Source organism: Micrasema longulum, unplaced genomic scaffold (genome assembly GCF_059751315.1).
Source record: "Micrasema longulum isolate JH-2025_06_02 unplaced genomic scaffold, ASM5975131v1 h1tg000201l, whole genome shotgun sequence".
Taxonomy (NCBI): domain Eukaryota; kingdom Metazoa; phylum Arthropoda; class Insecta; order Trichoptera; family Brachycentridae; genus Micrasema; species Micrasema longulum.
Window position 1 is genome coordinate 274,529 of NW_028277406.1, and position 22,230 is coordinate 296,758.

The window sequence follows — 22,230 nt, forward strand, 5'->3', positions numbered from 1 at the left end:
AAGTCTAGGCATTAACAGGGCTAATGACCTGTCATTGACTGGTTTAAGTGGCCACTTTACACACTGTGTAACATTCACCATTTTGCCTGTGTTTAAACATCCATATTTTTCATCATCAGGTTTAAGTAAAGTTAAAAAGTTGAAACCTTTATTGTTGTGAAGAGATTCATCTGACTGAATTATTTCACGTTCAACTTCTTTTTGGACCAGTTGGTTTTACTCCAATCAAGTCTTCTGTCTACACATTTGGACAAACTCAAATATTGCAATTAAACATTTAATTTAACTGGATGTTTTTAATCTACGAAATTTCACGTTTCCTAGACTGGCCTTCGAAGCGTAAGACTGATCATCTTACCTTTATGTAACTTAGGTGATTGAGATAGGCTGCCGTTAAAATACCAATGTAGTGTTTTTTGTAACGTTAGTAGTGAAAAGAAAAACTCTGATGATTATTTGTAATGTTATTCCAAATACCTTTTATTTAGTTTTTTTTTAATTATGACTGAAAAAAATTAATGATTTACGCATTCCAGAAACCTTGATGATAATTTTATTTTTAGAAGCAAGATCAGACCACGAGCATCGAAAATTCAGCTTAGGATCTTTCTTTGGATATAACCGCGGTACCAATGCTTCTGGGAAACAAGGCAGTCCATCCTCCAGAGGTACAACTCCACAGAGAGAAGATACTGTTGTCCTGGATATGGGCAGTGAGAATGGTTCCAGTGACGGTAACAGGTAAGCCAAGGTTGCATTGTCACCAGGTTATTGTCATTATCATTCATAGTGCTGACTCTTGAAAATACCCTGATTTTAGAATCTTGTAGAGAGAGAGAGAGTTTGCTCTCAGATCATTTCTAAAATACTGGTATCCAAATCTTTTGAAACCACATTTTTATGCTCGCAATATCTCTTTTATTGAATATTTCAGGACACTGTCTCCTAAAACTAAACTAATCAACAATAAGAAGGAACAACGCTGACTCTAGAAAACCCTTAAATACCAGGATAAATATCCTTTTCCAGATTTCGAAATCGAAATCTGAGAATTTATGCCAATAAAAATTACAATAACCGATAATTAAGAGCCATAAAATAAAAATGTTTAATCAGTGCAGTTAAAATTTAATTAACATGATTGTATTAATGCAGTTTGAAAAAGAATGTCATACGCAGTTGCCAATGTACAAATAGTCAAGAATCATGTTTAAAATTCAAAACACTTTTTTTTATTAGAAGAGCAAAGATAATTTTGTATTTTATTTATATCCGCTCGATTCGAATCTCAAATAATAATACAATAGTAATAAACCTTAATAAAAACTGAAATAACACTTGTGGTCTTTTAAGGATGGTATTTGAATATAATGTTTTACTTAAAAAGGTAAACATTAACAGAAAATATAAAAGGAAAAAAAAAGAAACCCAGTCTAAGGCAAAACCAGCTTGTCAGCAGGTTTCTTATTTTTCCTTTACAAACAAAAACGTTCGAGAGATTATATAAATTTAAAAAGTTATATAAACATTATTAAGAACTGAAAGCATAAATGATAAAGTAAATTAAATTGTAGTTCTCCATCAAGCAGCAGCGGGGAATCTGACTATCTTCCACGAACACCAATTTTCGAGCACTTCCGAGAAGTCCGACTCGGCGAAGGAAGCTCCAGTCGAGCGGGCGTTTCAGGATCAACATCTGGAGGAAGCGGAGGAGACTGGGAAGTAAGGATGTTAGCTGAAGAACTCGAAAGAAGGGAGAGAGACGAAGCAAGAAGGGGCAGAAGAAGAGAGCCAGTTCCTTTGAGGAGTCTGGAGGAGGTAAGGAGATATAGGAAACCCAGAAGACAGGTAAAACTCCACTTGGAAGCGAGCATGGCCAACAAGCGTTGATGCTAGCTCTGAGCTAAGCATTTCATAATATCCGTGTAGTTATTGTTTGGGGGTCATCACGATGGACCATCAGTATTACTTCTCTGGTTTTAACTTTTGACTTTTCATTGCTTGATTGTCATCATGCTTTTATCATGTCTATCAATACATCATTGCGTGTGTTAATTTTTGACAAAATGTTGTTCTAGGTTTTGATAGTTTTTTTTTTACTATTGGGAATCAAAACATTTATCTGTTACATAATGAATAATATCCTTTGACATTACATGAAAAAAATCATCAACGTTCGGCGGCCTCCGTGGTGTAGTGGTCAAGACGCTTGACTCACACACGGAAGGTTCCGGGTTCGATTCCCGGTAAAAACACAAAAATTGAATGTGATTTTTCTCAAGCCTGGGTGTTCTGTAATGTAATTTACCACTGTAATTGGGCCTCCTGGCCTTGGTTGGATTAAAAAATAATTGTTGAATTTTTAAAGACAAAATTATTATTAGTTACGTTTTTAATTAAATCTTTCTTCTAAATTATATCATCAGCTTTCAGTAAATGAACTTTTTTAGTTTTTATGTTATTTGTATCTGTGTTCTAAAATCTCATTTCTCATTTGTGTCGATAAGCTGATGCACCGCTTTGTTATATTACGCTAATTCAAATGATTTGATATTTCGTTAGTTATATGAAATCATGTATTTCTAGGAATCGGATAGTCCAACACCACCCCAGCACACTGCGTTTCCTGAGGAAGATGATCAACAAACCCAGGAGCAAGGTTCTCACTATACTCCTCTCCATCGGCTTCAAAAAACTGGATCGTTTTCTGGTCACAGTTCTACGTCATCTACCCTTCCCGACTGGCTGCAGCGAAGATCTCGCGGACTGATTCTGAGGGCATCCAGCCTCGAACATCCGGAGCCCTCCAGATCTCCCCCGTCTTCAGGGCTGACCACCAAGTCCAGCAGTACTGAAGGAAGCCACAAGAGACTCTGATGCTTGTCGCTATGGTGTTTAGTGAATGACGGAAAAGAATCTCGCGAACTGATCATATTCTACTGTTTCTATTGGGACTGTTACGTTATATATTTCTCTACGTTTTGATCTAACGTCATCAGTATAATTAAATGTTTTTTTTACCACGAATGCGACCAATATTATCGTGTATTTACTTTTAAGTGAATCTGCCAAGCGCCCGAAGACTCGAATTGATCTCAAGAAAATGTTATGCTAAGTGAAACTTTAAAAACTTGTGAAAAGTACAGGCATTATCTAAAGTAAGAAGCAAGTTTTGTGAATAACAATTGTTATGAAATGTGAAATTAGAAGCTGTGGTATTATTTTAACTGTTTTCTTGTAAGTAATTCTCTAGATAGGTAGTCTTGTATAGTTTTTAAAATTTATTATAACTAAATGATTTTAATAAGGAAATTATTTATGCTATTTCTTTCGAAGAAACATTTCTAAATCAGTTTTTGAAAAAAATATATAAGTACCCATAATAAGTAAAATTTTGATTTTTTTCTGAAGCTCACAAATAAACCTATCAAATCTAGAAATATTAGAGTTCAGAGTTCTGAGCAAACGGTATTTCTTTTTTTTTTCATTAATTCAATTTTTGCCTCTAGTGTTTAAGTAAATCCATCGTAACGTTTTTAGCCGTTTTTAAATTAAATGTCATACTTACATTGACCTTGATTCAAAAACTTAATTAAATGGTGTAATAATAAGTACATAGTGACACATGATCAATTAGCGCTTTCATCCTCTAATAGGCATCTTCAGACTTGGAAGGAGAAAGCGCTCATTAGTCAAACAAATAAGCTAAAGTGTACCGAGTATTTTCAAATTAATAACACATATGTGAATATTAGTTATTACATCATTACAATGGAACTCCATCAAGAATTGTCTATAAATAATTTAAATCAAATTAATCAAATGGTTTTGTAAAATGTTAAAATAGCAAATTATTTTTGGAGGTTTCTTACTTTGTCATTTTTAAGATATTTGTGATCTATAGTAAAAAAATGTAGAACTCCGAATATGAGATAAAAGACATATCGAGTCACATTGAATTTGTCAATTTGATTTGAATTATTTTTGACCACAACAGGCCAAGAGGACCAATTATAGCATCAAATTACAGCACAGAACATTCAGGCTTGAGAAATATCACATTTTTTTGTGATCTTAACGGATATCGAATCCGTGACTCTCCATATGTGAGTTCAGCGCCTTAGCTATTACACCATGAAGATCACCTTATCAGGCAGCATTTCTGCATTGACCTTGCACCGATACATTATAAAAGAAAATAGCTTTTGAGTTGCTTAATAGAAAAAAAAAAAATTTGTTTGATGAAAGCAACAACTATTGAATAATAAAATAATTAATATGTTCTAAGTATGTCTAAATGTTTGTAAACAGGCTAGATTTCTTCCCTATGGAGTTATTTAGATCCGAATTTCTTTCGACAGAGAGGAAAAACATTTTTGAGAAGGGAATATGGAACTTTTATTGGAAGTCAAGACATGTACAAAGCGAATGCCGCTGTTATTGGCTGGTTTAAGTGACCACTTTTCACACTCTGAAACATTCATAATTCTGCCTGTTTTCAATCCTGTCTCCACATCCACATCTCTACAGCTCTTTCATCTGTACTTTTGCGAAGTAAAAGAGCTGACACCTTTTTTTAAGTGGGTGAAATTTAATCCGGCTGAATTATTTAACCTACAAGGCAACTGAAAATCATAAAAAAACTTATTTATCCTAGTTACTGTATTTTTAAATCACGTTTTTTTTTATATAGTCTGAATTTAGTGTTCCAAGTTCTAATGCATTGTCCAATAAACCATTAAGTGCCAATAAAAGAAGATAACTGCGATATTTCTTAAGAAATAGCAAAAGTAATAAAATTTCGTTAATTCGTTATAATTTTAAATTATTTGAAATTTGATCAATACTTTGAAGTCAATTTTATTTTAATATTAAATAAGTTAATTTACTTCGTAGTTATTGATTAAGTTAGGTAATTTAGAGTAATAAATTTATTTAGATTTGATTTCTATAAGAAATTATTTATAAAACCTATCAATTGTTTATAAGGTTAATTACTCTTTAAACTTCTTCTTTTAGATTTGATCTTCTAATAATTAGTTTTAAAATATATAAATAATTTGTAATTATTACAAAGTGATATAAAATATTTTAATCATATAAATAAAAAAACTTTAATTATATTATGTACCTAATAAATATTCATTTATTTCAAATAGCGTTGAGTCTGAAAATTGTGTCAAAGAAGTGACCATAAAATTTATCCAATTATTACTAAATTTAATATTTTGCTGCCTAACTTTAATACATTTGAAACAATTTATTTAATTTTTTTGTAAGGAAAAAAAAATATTTTATCGATTTTTACCCACTTAATTTTGACTAAGTAAATATTGACAATTATTCATTACAATATGGTAATTTGTTTGTATGGTCACCATACTTTATACATTTTTCACTTGACATTTTTTGTTTTTTTTTATAAAGATATTTATGTAAAGTTACCTACGTTGCTAAAACTAATACTGTTAACATAAAACACAAACCTTAATCCAAAATCATTGGTTTATAATAGAAGTGCACAAAAACAATTAATTAAGAATATAGACTATATAATATTATACCTACTTTATATGTTGAGAATTTTTCTCACTATTACACGATTGTATGAACGATTGATTTTTTATAATACTTTATAAAAGTATTTTCCAACGAAAATATGAATAATATTTTAATTTTTATTAATACGTCACTGATTCTTTTACATACATCTATTGCCCTTTATACTTGTACAGTTTCCATGAATTGTTAATAAAACATCAAATTAAAACATTATCGGATATCAGTTATGGATGATTTGAATGAACTTTTATTGGACCAAAATAACATAACATACAAAAAAAGCATTTATACGGATTTCGAGCTCACCCGAAAATTAATGCTCACAGTCAGTTAACTAAATATCAAATTAAGGACAATGCAAAAACGAAATCACACAGTTCCTCTGTCAATAAATCATTAAAATTACTTATGACACATTATTTCTGACATGTGCAAATATCAGCCATATTGATATGAACGCTGAATAATATTTAGATACATAATCGGATAACACAGTCAATATGCTAAACCATTTAGTTCAATGACTCATTTCATACAAAGCAGTTCCAACTTTAGTCCAGTTCAGTGCTAAGTGACTTAACATAAAAAGTCTACGTAGTTACTCTCTATGTCAATCTATTTATTCAACTTTCAGCTCCTATGCATCCTCAAGCAAAATCTTATTTATTTGTTGCGTTAAATTAGGCCAGTCACCTTTGAGCTATGGATTGATATTTAAAAAGCATTATATTCTCCAATAAAAAGAATCGTCATCATTATCAAAGGCCTTGGTGGGTCTTGGCTGTATCCAGGAGTCTCCTCCACTTTTGTTGGTCTACTGCCCTTCCTTTTCAATGCCCTACTTCCAAAGATATCATTTTCGCGGTGATTCAATTGTTTTGTTTTCGTATTCCTTGTAGCACGGATAGAGTTATGCATTTTTTATTATTTTGTCCATTCCAATTACATGGCCAGCCCACCTCAAACACCTCACTTTACTCACATGGGGCGCTTCATAAAAGTCATGTAACTTCCTATTGTAGCGACGACGCCAATAGTTGTTTTCTTTCACATGGTTATTTAATGATTTTTTTATTTAGTTGTCGTCATCTATTTCAATTACATGGCCAGCTCACCTCAAACGCCTCACCTCGATGGAGCTGACATCAGGCGCTCCGTAGAAAGTATATAACTCCCTATTATAGCGACGACGCCAATGGTTGTTTTCCTCACAGGACCTAAGACAACTCTGAAAAGTTCTCAATGTAACTGTTTATCGGCCAGTAAAAAATGGGTCAGTGTAAGCTCATCTTTTTTAAGTTGCAAATAGTTGGTCCTGCGCATGCTTCAAAAGAAATGGAGTGGAATAGAAGCACTGACAATTGTCACACTTTCTGATGTAAAGATACTTAAGATTTTTTTTTATGAACCCTTTCCAACAAGACAGAATATCTCACCTTATGTCCCACTTATCTCACTTGTTATGAGCCAGTTCTAGAACACTTAATAACAGTTTTCACTGAAATTTGCTGCGTTCGTTTTCTGATTCCTTCATTATTCACGAAGCCACAGCATCGCACACCCACGATTCTTCTGTGACTTTTATCCTCAAAACATATTATTTGACTGTTTTGGGCTCATATGTGGGAATTTTGTGCATCAAACCTTAAAGTTTTACTCAGTACATGAGTTTTGGCAGGCGTATTTTGAAACTTTTGCACGCGAAATATCCATTTAGCCCATCATCAGTGACTTGCCGACGCCGGACTGAATCGATGGTTATAATTGCATAATCAGAGTTTTTAGGAGGAACAAAGAGATATTCCTTGATCTAGTGAAATTGATTTCCTAACAATGAAATCCACAAGGATAATAATATTTTAATAAAAAGGAATAGTGCAAGAATGCAGCCTTGATGAACTCCCGTGCTGACCACAAACCAATATGTGACAACATCGTAAATTCTGATAAAAATGAAAACCAGTCTGACGATGTCGATCACGACAAAGCCCGGTCACTGGTAAAAAATTTATAATTTAAAAATAAAAGTGAATTAAAACTATAACGTATTTTTATTATTATAATTAAAATGCAGTTCCACCAAGAAATGTCAGTAGAAAAATTCAATATACTACACAAAATAGATAGAATTACCTTTGTTTTTTTTTCTATTCCTTATACAGTATACAATACAATGAAAAATCAGTTGTACGTGTGTACTTATTAATTAAAATGTATTTTTAAGAGTTTATTCGCAAAAATCGGGAGAGTATCATGAAAAAATGCAATTAGTTATTTCGGCAGTATATATTATATTCCCGACATATGCGTGCCAAAGGTGTGTGGTATGTAGCATTACTTGAAAACAAAGGCAGTTTAAATATTTCCCGACGCCTGAGTGTTCTCAATCTTGCATTTATTTGTATTTTATTGAGGAGGTTAGCATCTACTTTATTTATTAACATTTAAAATGCATTTTTGTTAGTTAGTAAATACACACAGGTACATATAGAATCAAAGCACCAATGAATGGCCGTTTAAAGTTCAGTTTTTAGGGAAATCCACATTAAAGGTATAAATTTTATTATTTAAGCGTACAAAATAAAAGAAAACAATAAAAAACACATTAATTTTCCTTACTACTTTTACTTTTTTATTGAAATACGAGTATTAAAAATATAATTAATATTACTCTAAAAAAATGTAGAATCACTAGTAAATGAGCACTACTACCCCAGTAAAAATAATACTCAGATTTAATTACATCATAACATTATAAAACACCCTAACACATTTTTTTTTTTTTTTTTTTTATACGCCTCCACTCGTTTGCCCTAACACATTAGAATATGGATATATTCAAAGAATTGCTTAAGAAATAGCATCAAATAAAACACTTACCACACCTTTCCTTATAAAAACACTTTCAATGTAAGAACAATAATGGGAAGACGCACTATTACCTTTTGACAACTTCGAAACTGATAGATTTGTTTTTTACCAAAAGTTATGTCCGCCTACTGTTTTTGTCATAGTTTCTAGTGTTAAAAGTTTTTTGACTGGACACATGTAGCAATTGTTATTTTATTGTGTTTTATCAACCAATAGTCATTTACTGGTGCTTTGAACCTCTCATATATGCATACATTGCACTTCCCCGTCTAGTGCTACAACTCTTAATGTGTCAAAATTCGCATGTTTTGACCACAATTACACATTTAGTGCGAAAATGAAACGACGATGACGATAATAAACTTGAATGTGTTCATAAAGAAATTTTAAGTTATGGTGGTTTGGCACAGTGTACTTATTACATTCCAAATTCTATTTAGTGTCATGCTTAAATAAAAACACAGTTTTTTTTTTACTTATAGCACACTTGATGGGGGGGGTGCGATGTATCCGTACATTGATATACGTATAGAAAAATCGACAACCGTCTCCCGAAATATATAGGTACTTAGCTGCGAATATGTACAGAAAAATATGTCAGTATGTTTTAGTGAATTCCAACTTGTAAGTGCACGGCTTTTCTCCTTAATATTAATTTTAATTGACAACTACGAGATTAAAAATTTCACACGTAGAAAAATGTGGTAATATAACACTTGTAAAATAAAGGCATGGTCAACTAATCATTTTCATTCAAATGCTTTCCGTTTTCGTGGGTATACTGACAAAAAACGTTTACTGGAAAATATGCGGATTTGACTTAATGGTGCAGTTTTGTAAAGTTTTTAACGCTCTACAAACTGGCAAAATACACCAAGTCATATTACATTTCATATATCTGGAGTTAAAAAAAATTATTTAAGGTTTATTTGTTTACCGGGTAAAATAGGCTAAAAGTTTTCAATAATTTAATATTTACTCAATATAAAATTGAAAAACAGAAAAATTAAAAACATGTTCTTAAATAAGCACTTTTTTATTTTTATTTTCCTTTATTACGGCCATCTACCAAAACTTGATAACAGCGGCCAAAAACAAGTTACATTAATTTAAAATAAACAAAAGAACAGCATAAACAGAACGGAATAACAATATAAATACAAACACTAGTTAACAATAAGTTATATAAATACAATAATAACATCAAAATATTAATTGTAATAATAAACATATAACACTAAACTAAGATTTTTTTTTACATAAATTGAAATAGGCACTAACAGAAAAACCCACCAAAACCTGATAGTGCCTATTTAACAGAAAAGAGAAACTTACAGTAAAATATTAGAAGAAAGATAGAACTTTATAGCTAGAAAAATTAAAATATTCACTCACATAATCTTATATGAATGACAAATTATAACTATTAAAATTAACATTAAAAAATAAACGCCATGAAGTAATAATAATAACGTTAAAATATTTTACATAAACCTAAAAATGTAAGATGAATTTATTGTAAATAAATAAAGAATTAGTTTAAACATAATTATTTTAATGAAACAAATATTACAAATCATAAAAGGGAACAGTTTGAACATGTAAAATTATAAACATAATTGAACAATAAAACACTTTATCTTACTATATTTAAATAAGATATAAAAGAGTAAAATTGCAACAAAACTTAAATGCTTGAATTCTCAAAACAGGGATTTGAAAATTAAAGTTTTTTGCCAGTATACCCACAGTATAATATACTTTGATAATAATTTTTATATAAAAAAATAATTGAATAAATCATACCAATGTATTACTTTATTGTTAGTATTTTTAATTCACTCTTTTCAGAATGGAAAAAAGTGTTCCTTAACAAGAATGACAGTATATTTTAATTTTAATTTTAAGATCCTGGTATTTTACTCTTTTTACAATAATGCAACATATCTAATTTTTTTTCTACGATCAGGTATTTGATACTTTATTGTTAATTGATGAAAAAATAAAAAGAAGTATTTTATCCCCTACAATATACGAGGCGAGGTTTTTTAAGTAAGTACCATTTTGAAATTCCACCGTGGCAGCGCTGCGTACCGCGTCAGTGTACCGCGCATGCGCACTATGTACCTACTTCTGTTGACAAGCCACAGACGCCATTGCGGCATCAGTTAATCATGTTTACATTTCATTTTGTGTATTCAAAATGCCTCTGCCGATAGAGAATCCCACCGACTGCGACTGTAAAATACGCGCAGTTATAGTGATAAAAACGTGAAAGCAGTTGACATTCACCGTCAAATTTGTTAAGTGTGTAGACAAAACATTACGAGTGATGAAATGATACGCAAATGGGTCAGAGCTTTCAAAGATGGCTGAACGAATGTTCATGACAAGGAACGGAGTAGACGAACTTTAGCGATCACTGACATTTGGTGGCAAACTTCTATTACGACGGAATACAAAAGCTTGTAGTTCGATATGACAAATGTCTTAATATTGGTGGTAATAATCTGCAAAAGTTAATAAAATTGTGGTTCTTTATGTAATTTTAAAATGGTTACAAAAAGTTTACTTTTTTTAAAAATATCAAAGCGTTGTTTACTTAAAAAACACGACTCTTAATTTTTACGTAACTAAAGCGAGATCCTGGAGGAAAATGGTAAAAAATTACTATCTCGAAAATGGTTAATATTATTCAAAAGGTCTAAGGGTGTTCTGTCACCACATTTCGTTTTAATCTCGAGTGCCTGGCCATGTTCAATATAAATGTAATAATACCAGGAATATCACAGCTAAAATGGTATGAATACTTCTTGGTTTCAAAAAAGTCGTTGTTTTTTTCATGGTAGTGTTTATAAATCTGTTTTGTAATGATATTTCAAGATTTCTGCGAAATTCTTTGATTTTTTGAATACTGTTACAAAAGGACACTATATGATATGTCATATAACGCTATGGCGTTCCTCTCGCTACTGCGTTGAATAAAACTGGTCTAAATTACACATCTTGTTTGCGGGGTGGTACAGCGGGAAATTAGGGAGAAGAATGTTTGTTAAATCTTACGCATAAAATACGGATTTTTGTGGTTATCGCCGGAAATATGCTTCCAAATAGCACAAGCTCACGTGCGAACTAATCAACCCGCAATGTATGCAAGATTATCAAACTGTAGCGAATAAATTGTAATGATGTTTGCACGGGGAAAAACAAAGACAAATTTGAATTATTATTGAAAAGAATTTGGCAATTATTTTTTTTATAATTTTGATATGTTTTTAACATTATGGGGCAGGATTATGGAAAAAAAATCAATTTAATGATCAACGAAAACGACACTAAAAAAAAATGCTACCTGGGGGATTCTAGATAACACCCTTTAGCTGGAAGGGTTAATTCCAGGTTTTCATTTTTGTGGACTATTCAAATAGTCGTTTAAAATTGGCAAAATAATTAATGACGATGAGATGAGTATGTCGTCATCATTAACAATTATTTTGTGGTCATCATTTGCGTAGGTAGGTAGGTACTTATGTGTATTTGAAATATTTATTTTTATCATTATTCTTTATTACATATTTAAAAAAGTTTACTATATCTTTAATTGTTTGTAAAGTAACACTATGATCCTTCTTAAATTGTGCATGCTTGGAGTAAAGATACATTTATTTTTCTCGAAGTTGCAATAATATTTGGGAAAAATATATCTTTTTGTATCGTGTTTTTGTCCATTTTATTTATGTCAATAAAACTCTTATTGCAAAATTCATTTACAGTACACTGTAATATTTTTTGGAATTATTTATGGGTAATAAAAACATGAATCTGTATTCAAAATTATATAACTCCTATACCTGTTATTATAGGAAATCGAATAATGAATAAATTTGTATGAAATACAATATTTAATTAATTTTACTGAATATTATGTTGTAATATAAATATTATACATTACATTTATTGAACAGAATACAACTAAGTGGATAACGAGAAATATACTATCCAAAAATTATCTTTTTAATATACGAATAAAGAAAATGACTTATGACCATTATTTTTTTCAATTTTTATCCAACTGTTTTCCACTATTGTAAATCCAACAAAAAATGATCACTTTAGTAGAAAGCTACCCTTTTTTTGGATGGAATAAATTTTTGTATTAAGTCAGTGCGCTTTTATTCATTTCGTAATATTACAATTTAAAAAAAAAAATATTTTGGCTTTTACCATTCTTGGTAATATTAGACAGATACATACAATATTTATAAATGTTAAATGAGGCAAAACAATATAACAGAAATCCAGACAGAAAAATCAGATGAAACTTATAAAACTTTAAAATGCATATAACATAATTGATCTCAAAACTTAAACAATATAAATTGGAAATATAACGAAAATCATAATAATATTATGAAAAACACCCAAAACTTTGGTAATACATATTTAATATAAAAAAAATAAATTAAATCTTATTTGACACACATATACTATTCTAGAGATAAACATAATTTATTAGAACTTATTTCTATTTTTATTTGAGGAGTCTAAAATATTTAGATACCTACAAACATAATTATTCAATGGATTCATCATAATTCCCTTTCCGCACATCATGGTACACAGGGCACAGCATTGGTACACCAATTGCAGGTGTATCTTGATCATTTTCGTAACATGAAGTAAGATGATCAGCCTTACGCTTCAAGTATCAGTCCAAGGACTATGAGGTATCCAAGCGTTAAAACAACTTTTTTAATAAATATTTCACGCTAACCATATCTGGAATTGGACCCGAAACCTCTGCATGATAGGCAAACGCGCGGATCATTACACCACGAGGCCGACTCATTTGCCTGCCATTCGATGGATTAATTTTTTTTTTTAATAATCAATTTTTTCTTTTACCATTCTTGATAATATTATCCAGAAACATACAATATTTACACATATTATTTTTTTTTTTATTGAATGTTCTAAATTCAAATATTCATATTCATTTAAAAACTAAATAAATCTATCAGTTTTTTCCTTTATTTTGATAATCGGTACATAGTGAGACATGCATAATATTGAGATTACAACAAAAACAAGAGTACTTTCTTTGATTGCGTTTTTCTCAGCAAAATGTATTACAGAGAAACTGCCCCCATCGCACGGAGGGCAGAGCAGCAGCGTTATGTCTAGGATCATAAACGTCCATAGCAAGATATTAATTTTGCGCCCCCCGAGACTTATTTTGTAGGAAGAGAAAAAAAAGGCTTTGGGTCTGCATGGTGCGCCACCCTGGCCTAGCCAGCTCTTAACTCCGACGCCGGGTTATGATAATAACATTGTATATGCCTAGATTTTCATTTTTCCCAGTAATTATTCAAAAAATAAATAGTTTTGGGTTTATTTTTTTTTTAAATATTAGATACTCGATAGTCTCAAATATTTTCTATGCCAAGAAGTCATTTCGCTTCTCCAATATGAAAAAAAACCTTTAATATTCAAAAATAAATCTCATGTAAAATTTTCATTTCAGCAGGTACGACTAAAGCCTTTACAATGGCAGAATAGTGGTTAATCCCAGTTTTAGTCTTCAAAGGTTTGTTAATACAAAAAAATAAGTAACATTGATGTTTTTTGTTGATATTTCTTGATAAAACTCCATAGTTAATGATTATGATAAAATTGACAGTCACCAGTCTTGAAGATGCCTACTTAGGCGAAAGCGCTCGTTGGTCAAATTAATAAAAAATAAAACTAAACCAAGAAGTTTCATTGATAAGTTTATTTATAATTTTATCACAATCATTAAAATAAATAACGGTTTGTACAACAAAACTGTTACAATAAGCTAAAGCATTAATTAAAACAGTATTTATTGTTAACATATTACAAAAGGAATGAATAACGTTTTAGAGAAGGGAATATGAAAGTCTAGGCATTTACAGGACTTACGATCTGTCATTGGCTGGTGTTAGTGACCATTTTGTACACTAAGGAACATTGACCATTTTGCTTTTGTTTGAAAATCCGTATTTCTTTAATTCTTCCTTTTGTTGATTTGTTTTTTTTAATGACTCCCTAGGGGGTATATTCCAGTATTTTGTCAACAAAATACTGGAATATTTTTGGTTTTGTATTTTCCTGACTACTACAACCATCTGTTGACGGAAATTGAAAACTTTTGTAGGTTTGACAATACTTTCCATACTTTTAGCGGGTAGTTAAAGGAAATTTCCATAGAGTCTACCCTGGTGGTGAATTTTCCTAATATATTTAGTGTTAAGTGGCCATAAAATAACCAACAAAAGGTCGAAAACCAAGTAATTCACAATATTTTTAATTGGTAAAAAAATTTGTAGAGAAGGAAAGGATTCAACCCACTTGGGAATTAAAAATCATTATATATATTACACTAAAATGAAGAACAGAATATAAGAGTCTAGGTATTTACAAGGTTTATGACCAGTCATGACCTGAGACACCCCCTTTATGACCATCGAATGGCTCCTCCGAGACAAAGATCGAGAAGGAGTTTCCTCAAAGTCACAACTGAATCGAAGACCTCTGCAGAAAAACGCAGAGAGGATTTGTGGAGAGAGGAACTCGGCGATAGGCTCTGGATAATGCCATCTGAAACCACAATCACCACCCACAATTTGGACTTACCGACGTGGAAAGTTCTCAATAGACTAAGGGTAGGCGTATCTAGGTGCAAACAAAATCAACGGAGGTGGGGTTTTTTGAAGGGAGATGACATGAACTGCGATTGTGGAGAGGTGCAGGATGATCCTCATCTGCTGCAGTGTCCACAAATACAGGTAACTTGTGATGATAATGATTTGAGGATGGTTACTGACTAGGCGATACCTGTAGTTGCACACTGGAGTGGCAAGGTCTAAAGTCTGGACCCGATAATTAAATACCAGTCATTGACTTGTTTAAGTGGCCACTTTACACACTGCATAGCTTTCGTCGTTCTGCCTATGTTTGTACATTTATATTTTTTCAACTCTTCAAGGTTTTTGAATTTGAAGAGCTGAAACATTTTTGGGTGAGGCTGAGATTCATCTGACTGAATGTTATCACCTGCATACTAGGCCGCGCCCGAAAATATTTAAAAAAATTAAAATTCTTAAATCAGTTGGTTTTTTCACAACTTTTTAATTTGTCTAATTTTTTGGACAAGGACTGGATCAACGGATGGAAGAATTGAAGGAATGTAGATATTCAAATTTATGCAAAATTGTGAATGTTACCCGTTATGTAATAGAGACTAGACTTAGACTTTAATATTCCCGTCTCAAAAATATTTTCGGTTTTTGTTGAAACAAATTGACATCTTACAACATTGATATTGAAATTAACTTTTATTTTCTTATTGGGTTTTTTAAAACACTATTTTTCCTAAGTTAAAATGTTCAAATTTCTTAAATTTTTCGATGTCAATTTTTGTGAATTTATAGAGCTAAAACTCTTATTTATGCACTTAAGATTTAAATGAATTGTTTCACCTAAAATCTAGGCAGCACCTTAAGATATTCCATTTTAAAACCTTTTCTTAGACTAATTGATTGCATTAAAAATATTTCAAATTTCTTCATGCAGCTTTTAAAAAGAAATGAGAGCGGCTAGGAATAGCAGTCACCACATTCAACAGTGTATAAGCTGTATGCAGATAGGGTATTTTCTCAGTGAAAACTAAATACCACCTATGAAACGACTGCAAAACACCTATTCTCGACAACTGTCATCAAGCGGAGGCGATACGCTTGGCTGGGAAATATATTTTGGATGCCTTCTGAGAGCCTTGACCACGCTTACTTTACGCTTACTTTACGAGGCATTAGATTATCAACGTCCCGGACATCCTCTGCAGACTGTTTGTTAGCAGTTTATATCAGAAATGTGAGACGTGTGCCTGACTTGAGAGGACGCACAGAAGCTGGCAGCCTACAGAAATGCCTTGAGGCTGTGGACTCCACATGTTTTTACTAGGGAGCGGACATGGAATAGGGAAATATCACATACTACGAACACCGATTAAAATATGTGAAAAGGATAAAAAAAAAAAAATATATTTTTATAATCAATATGGATATTGTAGAAATATGTTTTCATTCTAAATTTTTAAAATAAAAATGTTGAAAAATACGCCTTTACAAAAACGCCATTTGATTGGTCGTGACGTCACAAGCCGCGTTCGTCTTCAATGCCTGTCATATTTGCATACTGTTTGTACGGGCTGTCATTGTCGCGTGCTTTTTACAAAGGATTTTGACGTTGTGAATTATGTATTAAGTTATAACTGTAAATTATAATTATTCTACAGTGATAAAGAAATCATTAAAAATAATGGAGGACGGAATTTCAAAAGCCCAATTGGATAATTTGCCGAAAGATGATGCGATTATTTTAGGGTCTTTTTTTCCTACAAATATGCAGTATAATAGTGTGAAAATTCAAGGAATCAAGGCTGCAAGGTAAGTAATTATTATAAATATTGAAAGATTAAATGTATTTATCAATTATATGTGTTGACGTTTGACAAGAATCATTTAAATAATATCTTAAACATTCCCCGAATACAAGTGTCATTCTAACCTCGTTTTGTGTTAAAAAACCAGTTGGCATTATAAATTGTTGTTATAATTATTATGGATAACTTATATAGCGCCATTTTCGTAATAAAATACCTCAAGGGCGCTTTGCATGTTAATTGTATTGTTAAGTTAATTTAATTGAAGCTTTTAAATTTGTAATTTAATTAAAATAATTTATTTTGTTGTCACGTGTTACGGATTAATTCAAATGATTTAGAGAACAAGTGGGTTTTAAGTTTTTTCCGAAACATCACTTCACTTTCACAGCCTCGCACCTCTGCTGGGAGAACATTCCATGCCATAGGGCCTGCGACCGCAAATGCGAGTTCACTAAATTTAGTGCGCTGTTTGCGTAGAGGTATAATAACTTTTCCTCTCGCCGTAGACGTAGCTGATCTAAGCGTGAGACGCCTGTCAGCTAGTTCATCTGGAATGCATAGTTCCCTTAGATATTCCGGAGCCGAATTGTGCAGTGACTTATACATAAGCCAACAGAGTTTGTATTCGACCCTCTGTGGAAAACGTAGCCAGTGTAGTTCCCGAAGTAGTGGAGTGATATGACTGAACTTAGAAATTCGGAAAATAAGTCTCGCTGCGGCATTCAATACAGATTGTAGGCGAGTCATTTTGTTCATTGGTAGACCTGCAAAGATACCATTACAATAATCGACTCTAGACACTACACACGCAATGTTGATATATTAAACATCCTAAACTTTAAAAAACGAAGGCATGTAAATATTTAACAATAATGATGAAATAAGTTCGATGTGTATCAATTGTTGTGTAAAATATTGATTAAAATATTACTTGACATTACTAGTCGTAACCTAATTTTTTGTTCCCGATGGTTAAGAACGAAGTTTATGCTATTGTATGTGTACATTTATAATCCGTGTTCTTTCTAAAATGTATGATTCGCTTTTTAAATCTATATTTATTATTAGCAATAATGTACTTGGTATCAGATAAATGTTATATTCAAGACATGAATGTTTATAATATTTTATTTTAATCACCAGATTGATAGATATTGACGATTATATATTTTTTACACGGGTCGTCTAGGGAAAATTATGGCAATAATGCAATTGGATACGTGCACGTTCAACGAATTGGAGAATTGTGTTAAGTAAAAGCACGTGACACACCGGAGCACAAAGTACGCCAAAAAGAATATTCTGTTACTTTGATATAAAATGAAAGGGAGGAAATAGTGGAGTCTTGTTTATGTGAAAATTGTCCAGCGGCTCAAGGTTAGTAGCAATGTAACAAAATGTTCATCATCTGACTTGTACTTTGTTTTGAGAAAGCAAGAATAAAACCTTTTTTTTGACCTGTCATAATAAGTATTCAGAAATATCTAATATATTTTTAATGGGCAACTAAAACTTTTCGGTATAAACTAAACAAGTATTTTGTCCATCATATTAACTTATTTAATCTAATATCCCAGATTAATATTTTATAATATGAAGAAAAGAAAGGTGTAAAATAGGCGAAAATAGTTTTATATTGAAAACAACAATATTTGACGCCTTTTACAGTTTTTAAATTGCATACCCGCTTTTAAAAAGGAGTTAAAAGATTTTTAATCCACAGAATTTCAACAGTTTAGCTAAAATAAAGTAATATATTATCAGAAAAATCCTCTTTTTGAAATATAAACCTTGCATATTATAAGCAAAGTAAAAAATAATGCAACTCCCATATGAAAAAATCCATAGAATTGAACTCCAACATCATATTAAGATGGTATGACCAGTTATATAAAAGTCAGTAAAAATACTCATTTATTTTCAGGAGGTTGCAAGCACGCCGTTGTTCTTTTGTCATGGCTTCATCGTCGAAGTAAGGAACCAGGAACGGGAGGGTGAGTGCCGGGAACAGAGTGAACTGTGAACTTAAATAAACCTCGGCAAATAAATGTTTGCCACAAGAGGCCAAATTATCAGTTCACAATGGAGTCCTGGTCCCGACTCTAATGTATGGGAGCGTAGAGTAGGCTGAAATGCGATCTCTCAGGCGAATGTGGTCTGAAACTACATAGTTTCGTGCATCTATCGTACAAACGATAGATACACAAATGGCGATATCCGTACATTATGTAATGCTGTGGTAGGCATTATCGACAAAATTAAGAAAGGAGCTGTGCATTGGTTTGGACATGTAGAGCGAATGGACAGCGAAAAAACGTCTAAAAATATTTACAATGTGAATGTTGATGGATGCAGAAATAGAGGAAGACCGAGAAAGACATGGCATGACTCAATTCAACAAATACTTGAAGATAGACATGTCAAAAGTCATCCATGCAGTAAATAATATGATGTTATGAACTATAAATACGTACGTAGAACTGTTCTGTTTCCCAAATAAATTTAGTTATAAAAATATTGTCTTCTCGTACCCACGTCCACGTAAAAAAATGGCATTCACAGTCTATCCAGGGGATACGAACTCAGTGTGAACCATACCGCGACGGTCAAAAAAGGATATTAGCATGGATTTGACCCTTGATTTGCTCATTCTGGCTTTCTTTGTACACGGGGAGTTGTTGGTGTGCCACTCGGTGCTCTGGTGTATGGTCTCCGGGTCATCACTGGTTATCACATTGTCAAGGAAATTTGGGTTTTCTTGGACACAGTTTCGAATTTCCTGGGAAATTTGCACACGATTCACTTTTGCTTCATCATTTAGGACTTTTGGCACACTCATGTTATTCTCCAAATACTTTTCCAACTGTAATAAATAGAAACCCTTAAATGAATAGCAATATATTATTTATACACTTGAGTAAATATCATTACAATACCGATATGATCCGAGACTCATTGAATAAATAAAAAATACTCGCTATGAACGTGGAAAAGTATAATTTATCGATAGCGTAGCGACAAAATAAATTTTAGGTTATACGAAATGTCAGAATTTCCGTGATCAATGACAAACTAAATACGTATAAAAACAAAAGTAAACTTTAAATAATACTACATTAAAGTGATCTTCACAACGATAGATAACGGATTTGGAAGTTAACATCCTTTTTTTCTTTATATCTCTCTTCATAGCGAAGCACTATTTTCTTCGTATTGATGCATCTTTGGGCACATTAAAAACATTTTTTCTGGCGTTGTCTTCGAAGTAATCCTGCGTTTGGGTACTAAACAGTATTAAAAGCCCTTTATTTAAGATATAATGCACAAAAAATAGTTGTAAAATCACTAATATATGTAAATAAACTCAGATGAAATAATACACAACAGTTTCTGCATACAAAAATGACAGAACGTCAAACTTAAATGCGGTTTGTGACGTATGACGGGCGTGGCCTATGAAATAAAGTGTTTTCGCGGGAATTCACAATGATGAATTTAAAAATATTTTTTATGCTACTAATAAGTGCAAAAAAAATATTTTTTTGACTTTGAAGTATTTCATTTACCTTTATTAACTCATAATTGTAAAAAAAAAGCCTAATATTTCCCGATTATGGTGATGATGAAGGATATGGTTAACATATTACGTCAGAGATAAATATGGAGAATTAAATCAGCCGACGACAAGTCATATGCCCCTTAAATGCCCAGACACCACATTTCCGTCTGAAAATATTTTTTCTTTGTGTTGGAATAAATTTTAATGTTTTGAAAAAAAAAACATTAATGCCTTAACAAATTACAACAGGGATGGAGAAAACATTAAATCAGGGAATATGGAAGTCTAGGCATTTACAGGGCTTATGACCTTTAATCATAGGCAAAATGGTGAATGTTACACAGTGCGTAAAGTGGCCACTTAAACCAAACAATGACAGGTCATAAGCCCTGTAAATGCCTAGACTTCTATATTCACTTATTTAAGGTATTCTCCATCCCTGTTGTAATTTGTTAATCTTAATGACCCCCGAGGGGGTGAAATCCAGTCTTTTGTTTACAAACATTTTGATAAACTCAAATACTGTAATGAAACCAACTGGTCCAAGAAGAAGTTTAAAAATTGGAAAATTGTTATCAGGCGTTGCCTAGTATGTGAAATAATTCAGTTAGATGAATCTCTTTACAGCAATAAAGGTTTCAGCTCTTTAACTTCACTAAAATCAACAAATGGAAGAATTTAAGAAATATGGATGTTCAAACATAGGCAAAATGGTTAATGTTACACAGTGTGTAAAGGGGCCACTTAAACCAGCCAGTGACAGATCATAATCCCTGTAAATGCCCAGACTTCCATATTCCCTTATTAAAGGTCCATCCCTGTTGTAATTTGTTAATTTTAATGACTCCCGAGGGGATGAAATCCAGTCTTTTGTTTACAAACGTTTGGACAAACTCAAATATTGTAATTAATGCCTGAATTGTGTTTTGTCTGTTATGTGACACGTGTTGTTGTTAGAAACCTATTGGTTGAATCAAGATGATATTAGTCTCTAATGACTTTCTTAAGGATATAAAGGACCCAAAGTTTGATAATCCTAAAATGATGTGTAAACCAGCCGATTAAATCTGATAACCTTGTCATCATAAATACCATTATTTAATTTTCAAGTAATGTCATTTACTTTTTACATATACGACTAAACCAATTAAAACAAATTTATTAAGAAACATTTGCAGAATAAATTAGACAAAAAGTACACAAAATTATGTAGCTAACCAAACTAACAGTAGACAAATCAAGAAAATCCAAGAAATTTAAAGAATTAATTTTTAATGTATTATTTTTTACATCCCACCTTACCGCCTACTTATACGATATAAAAAATTGAACAAAATCTCAAAATATATACAACGAGAATTAAGTATATAAAAGGGAGAAAGGCAAAAAAGGATGCCATAAATTATTCATTAATTTATTAAGGAAATCATAGTCTTTATATAAATGCAAGGTACAAAAGAACAATTAAAAAAAGTAAGACCAATTACAGATTTCACATTGTTTTGTTTGAATGCAGGAGGAGAGGGGAAAAAATAAATTAGATTAAAAAAAAAAAAAAAAAACAATTAAATGAAGAAGACATTGTATAGCTTCAACTTTACTTTCCTCCCCTCTCTCTCTGGTTCCATAAACATTTATATTTATTCATAAAAATTCACAACAAACAATAATTAATTAGATGCAGGTAGTAGATGTACACATGAATGAGTAAAATTTGAAATTAAAATTAAAAGTTATAATTAAAAGTTAAAATTAAGAATTAAAATTA

The 22,230-nt window shown here is 31.6% G+C and overlaps 1 protein-coding gene across 1 annotated transcript in view; it reads left to right on the forward strand.

The window, feature by feature from the left end:
• Nucleotides 1–2,877, forward strand: part of Cngl (Cyclic nucleotide-gated ion channel-like) — an 88,060-nt gene extending 85,183 nt beyond the window's left edge. Inside the window, exons 25-27 of the mRNA XM_088243308.1 lie at nucleotides 564–741; nucleotides 1,575–1,818; nucleotides 2,587–2,877. Of these exons, the coding sequence (XP_088099434.1) occupies nucleotides 564–741; nucleotides 1,575–1,818; nucleotides 2,587–2,877 (713 nt within the window). The remainder of the gene's footprint in view (nucleotides 1–563; nucleotides 742–1,574; nucleotides 1,819–2,586) is intronic.
• The last annotated feature ends 19,353 nt before the right edge of the window (nucleotides 2,878–22,230 follow it).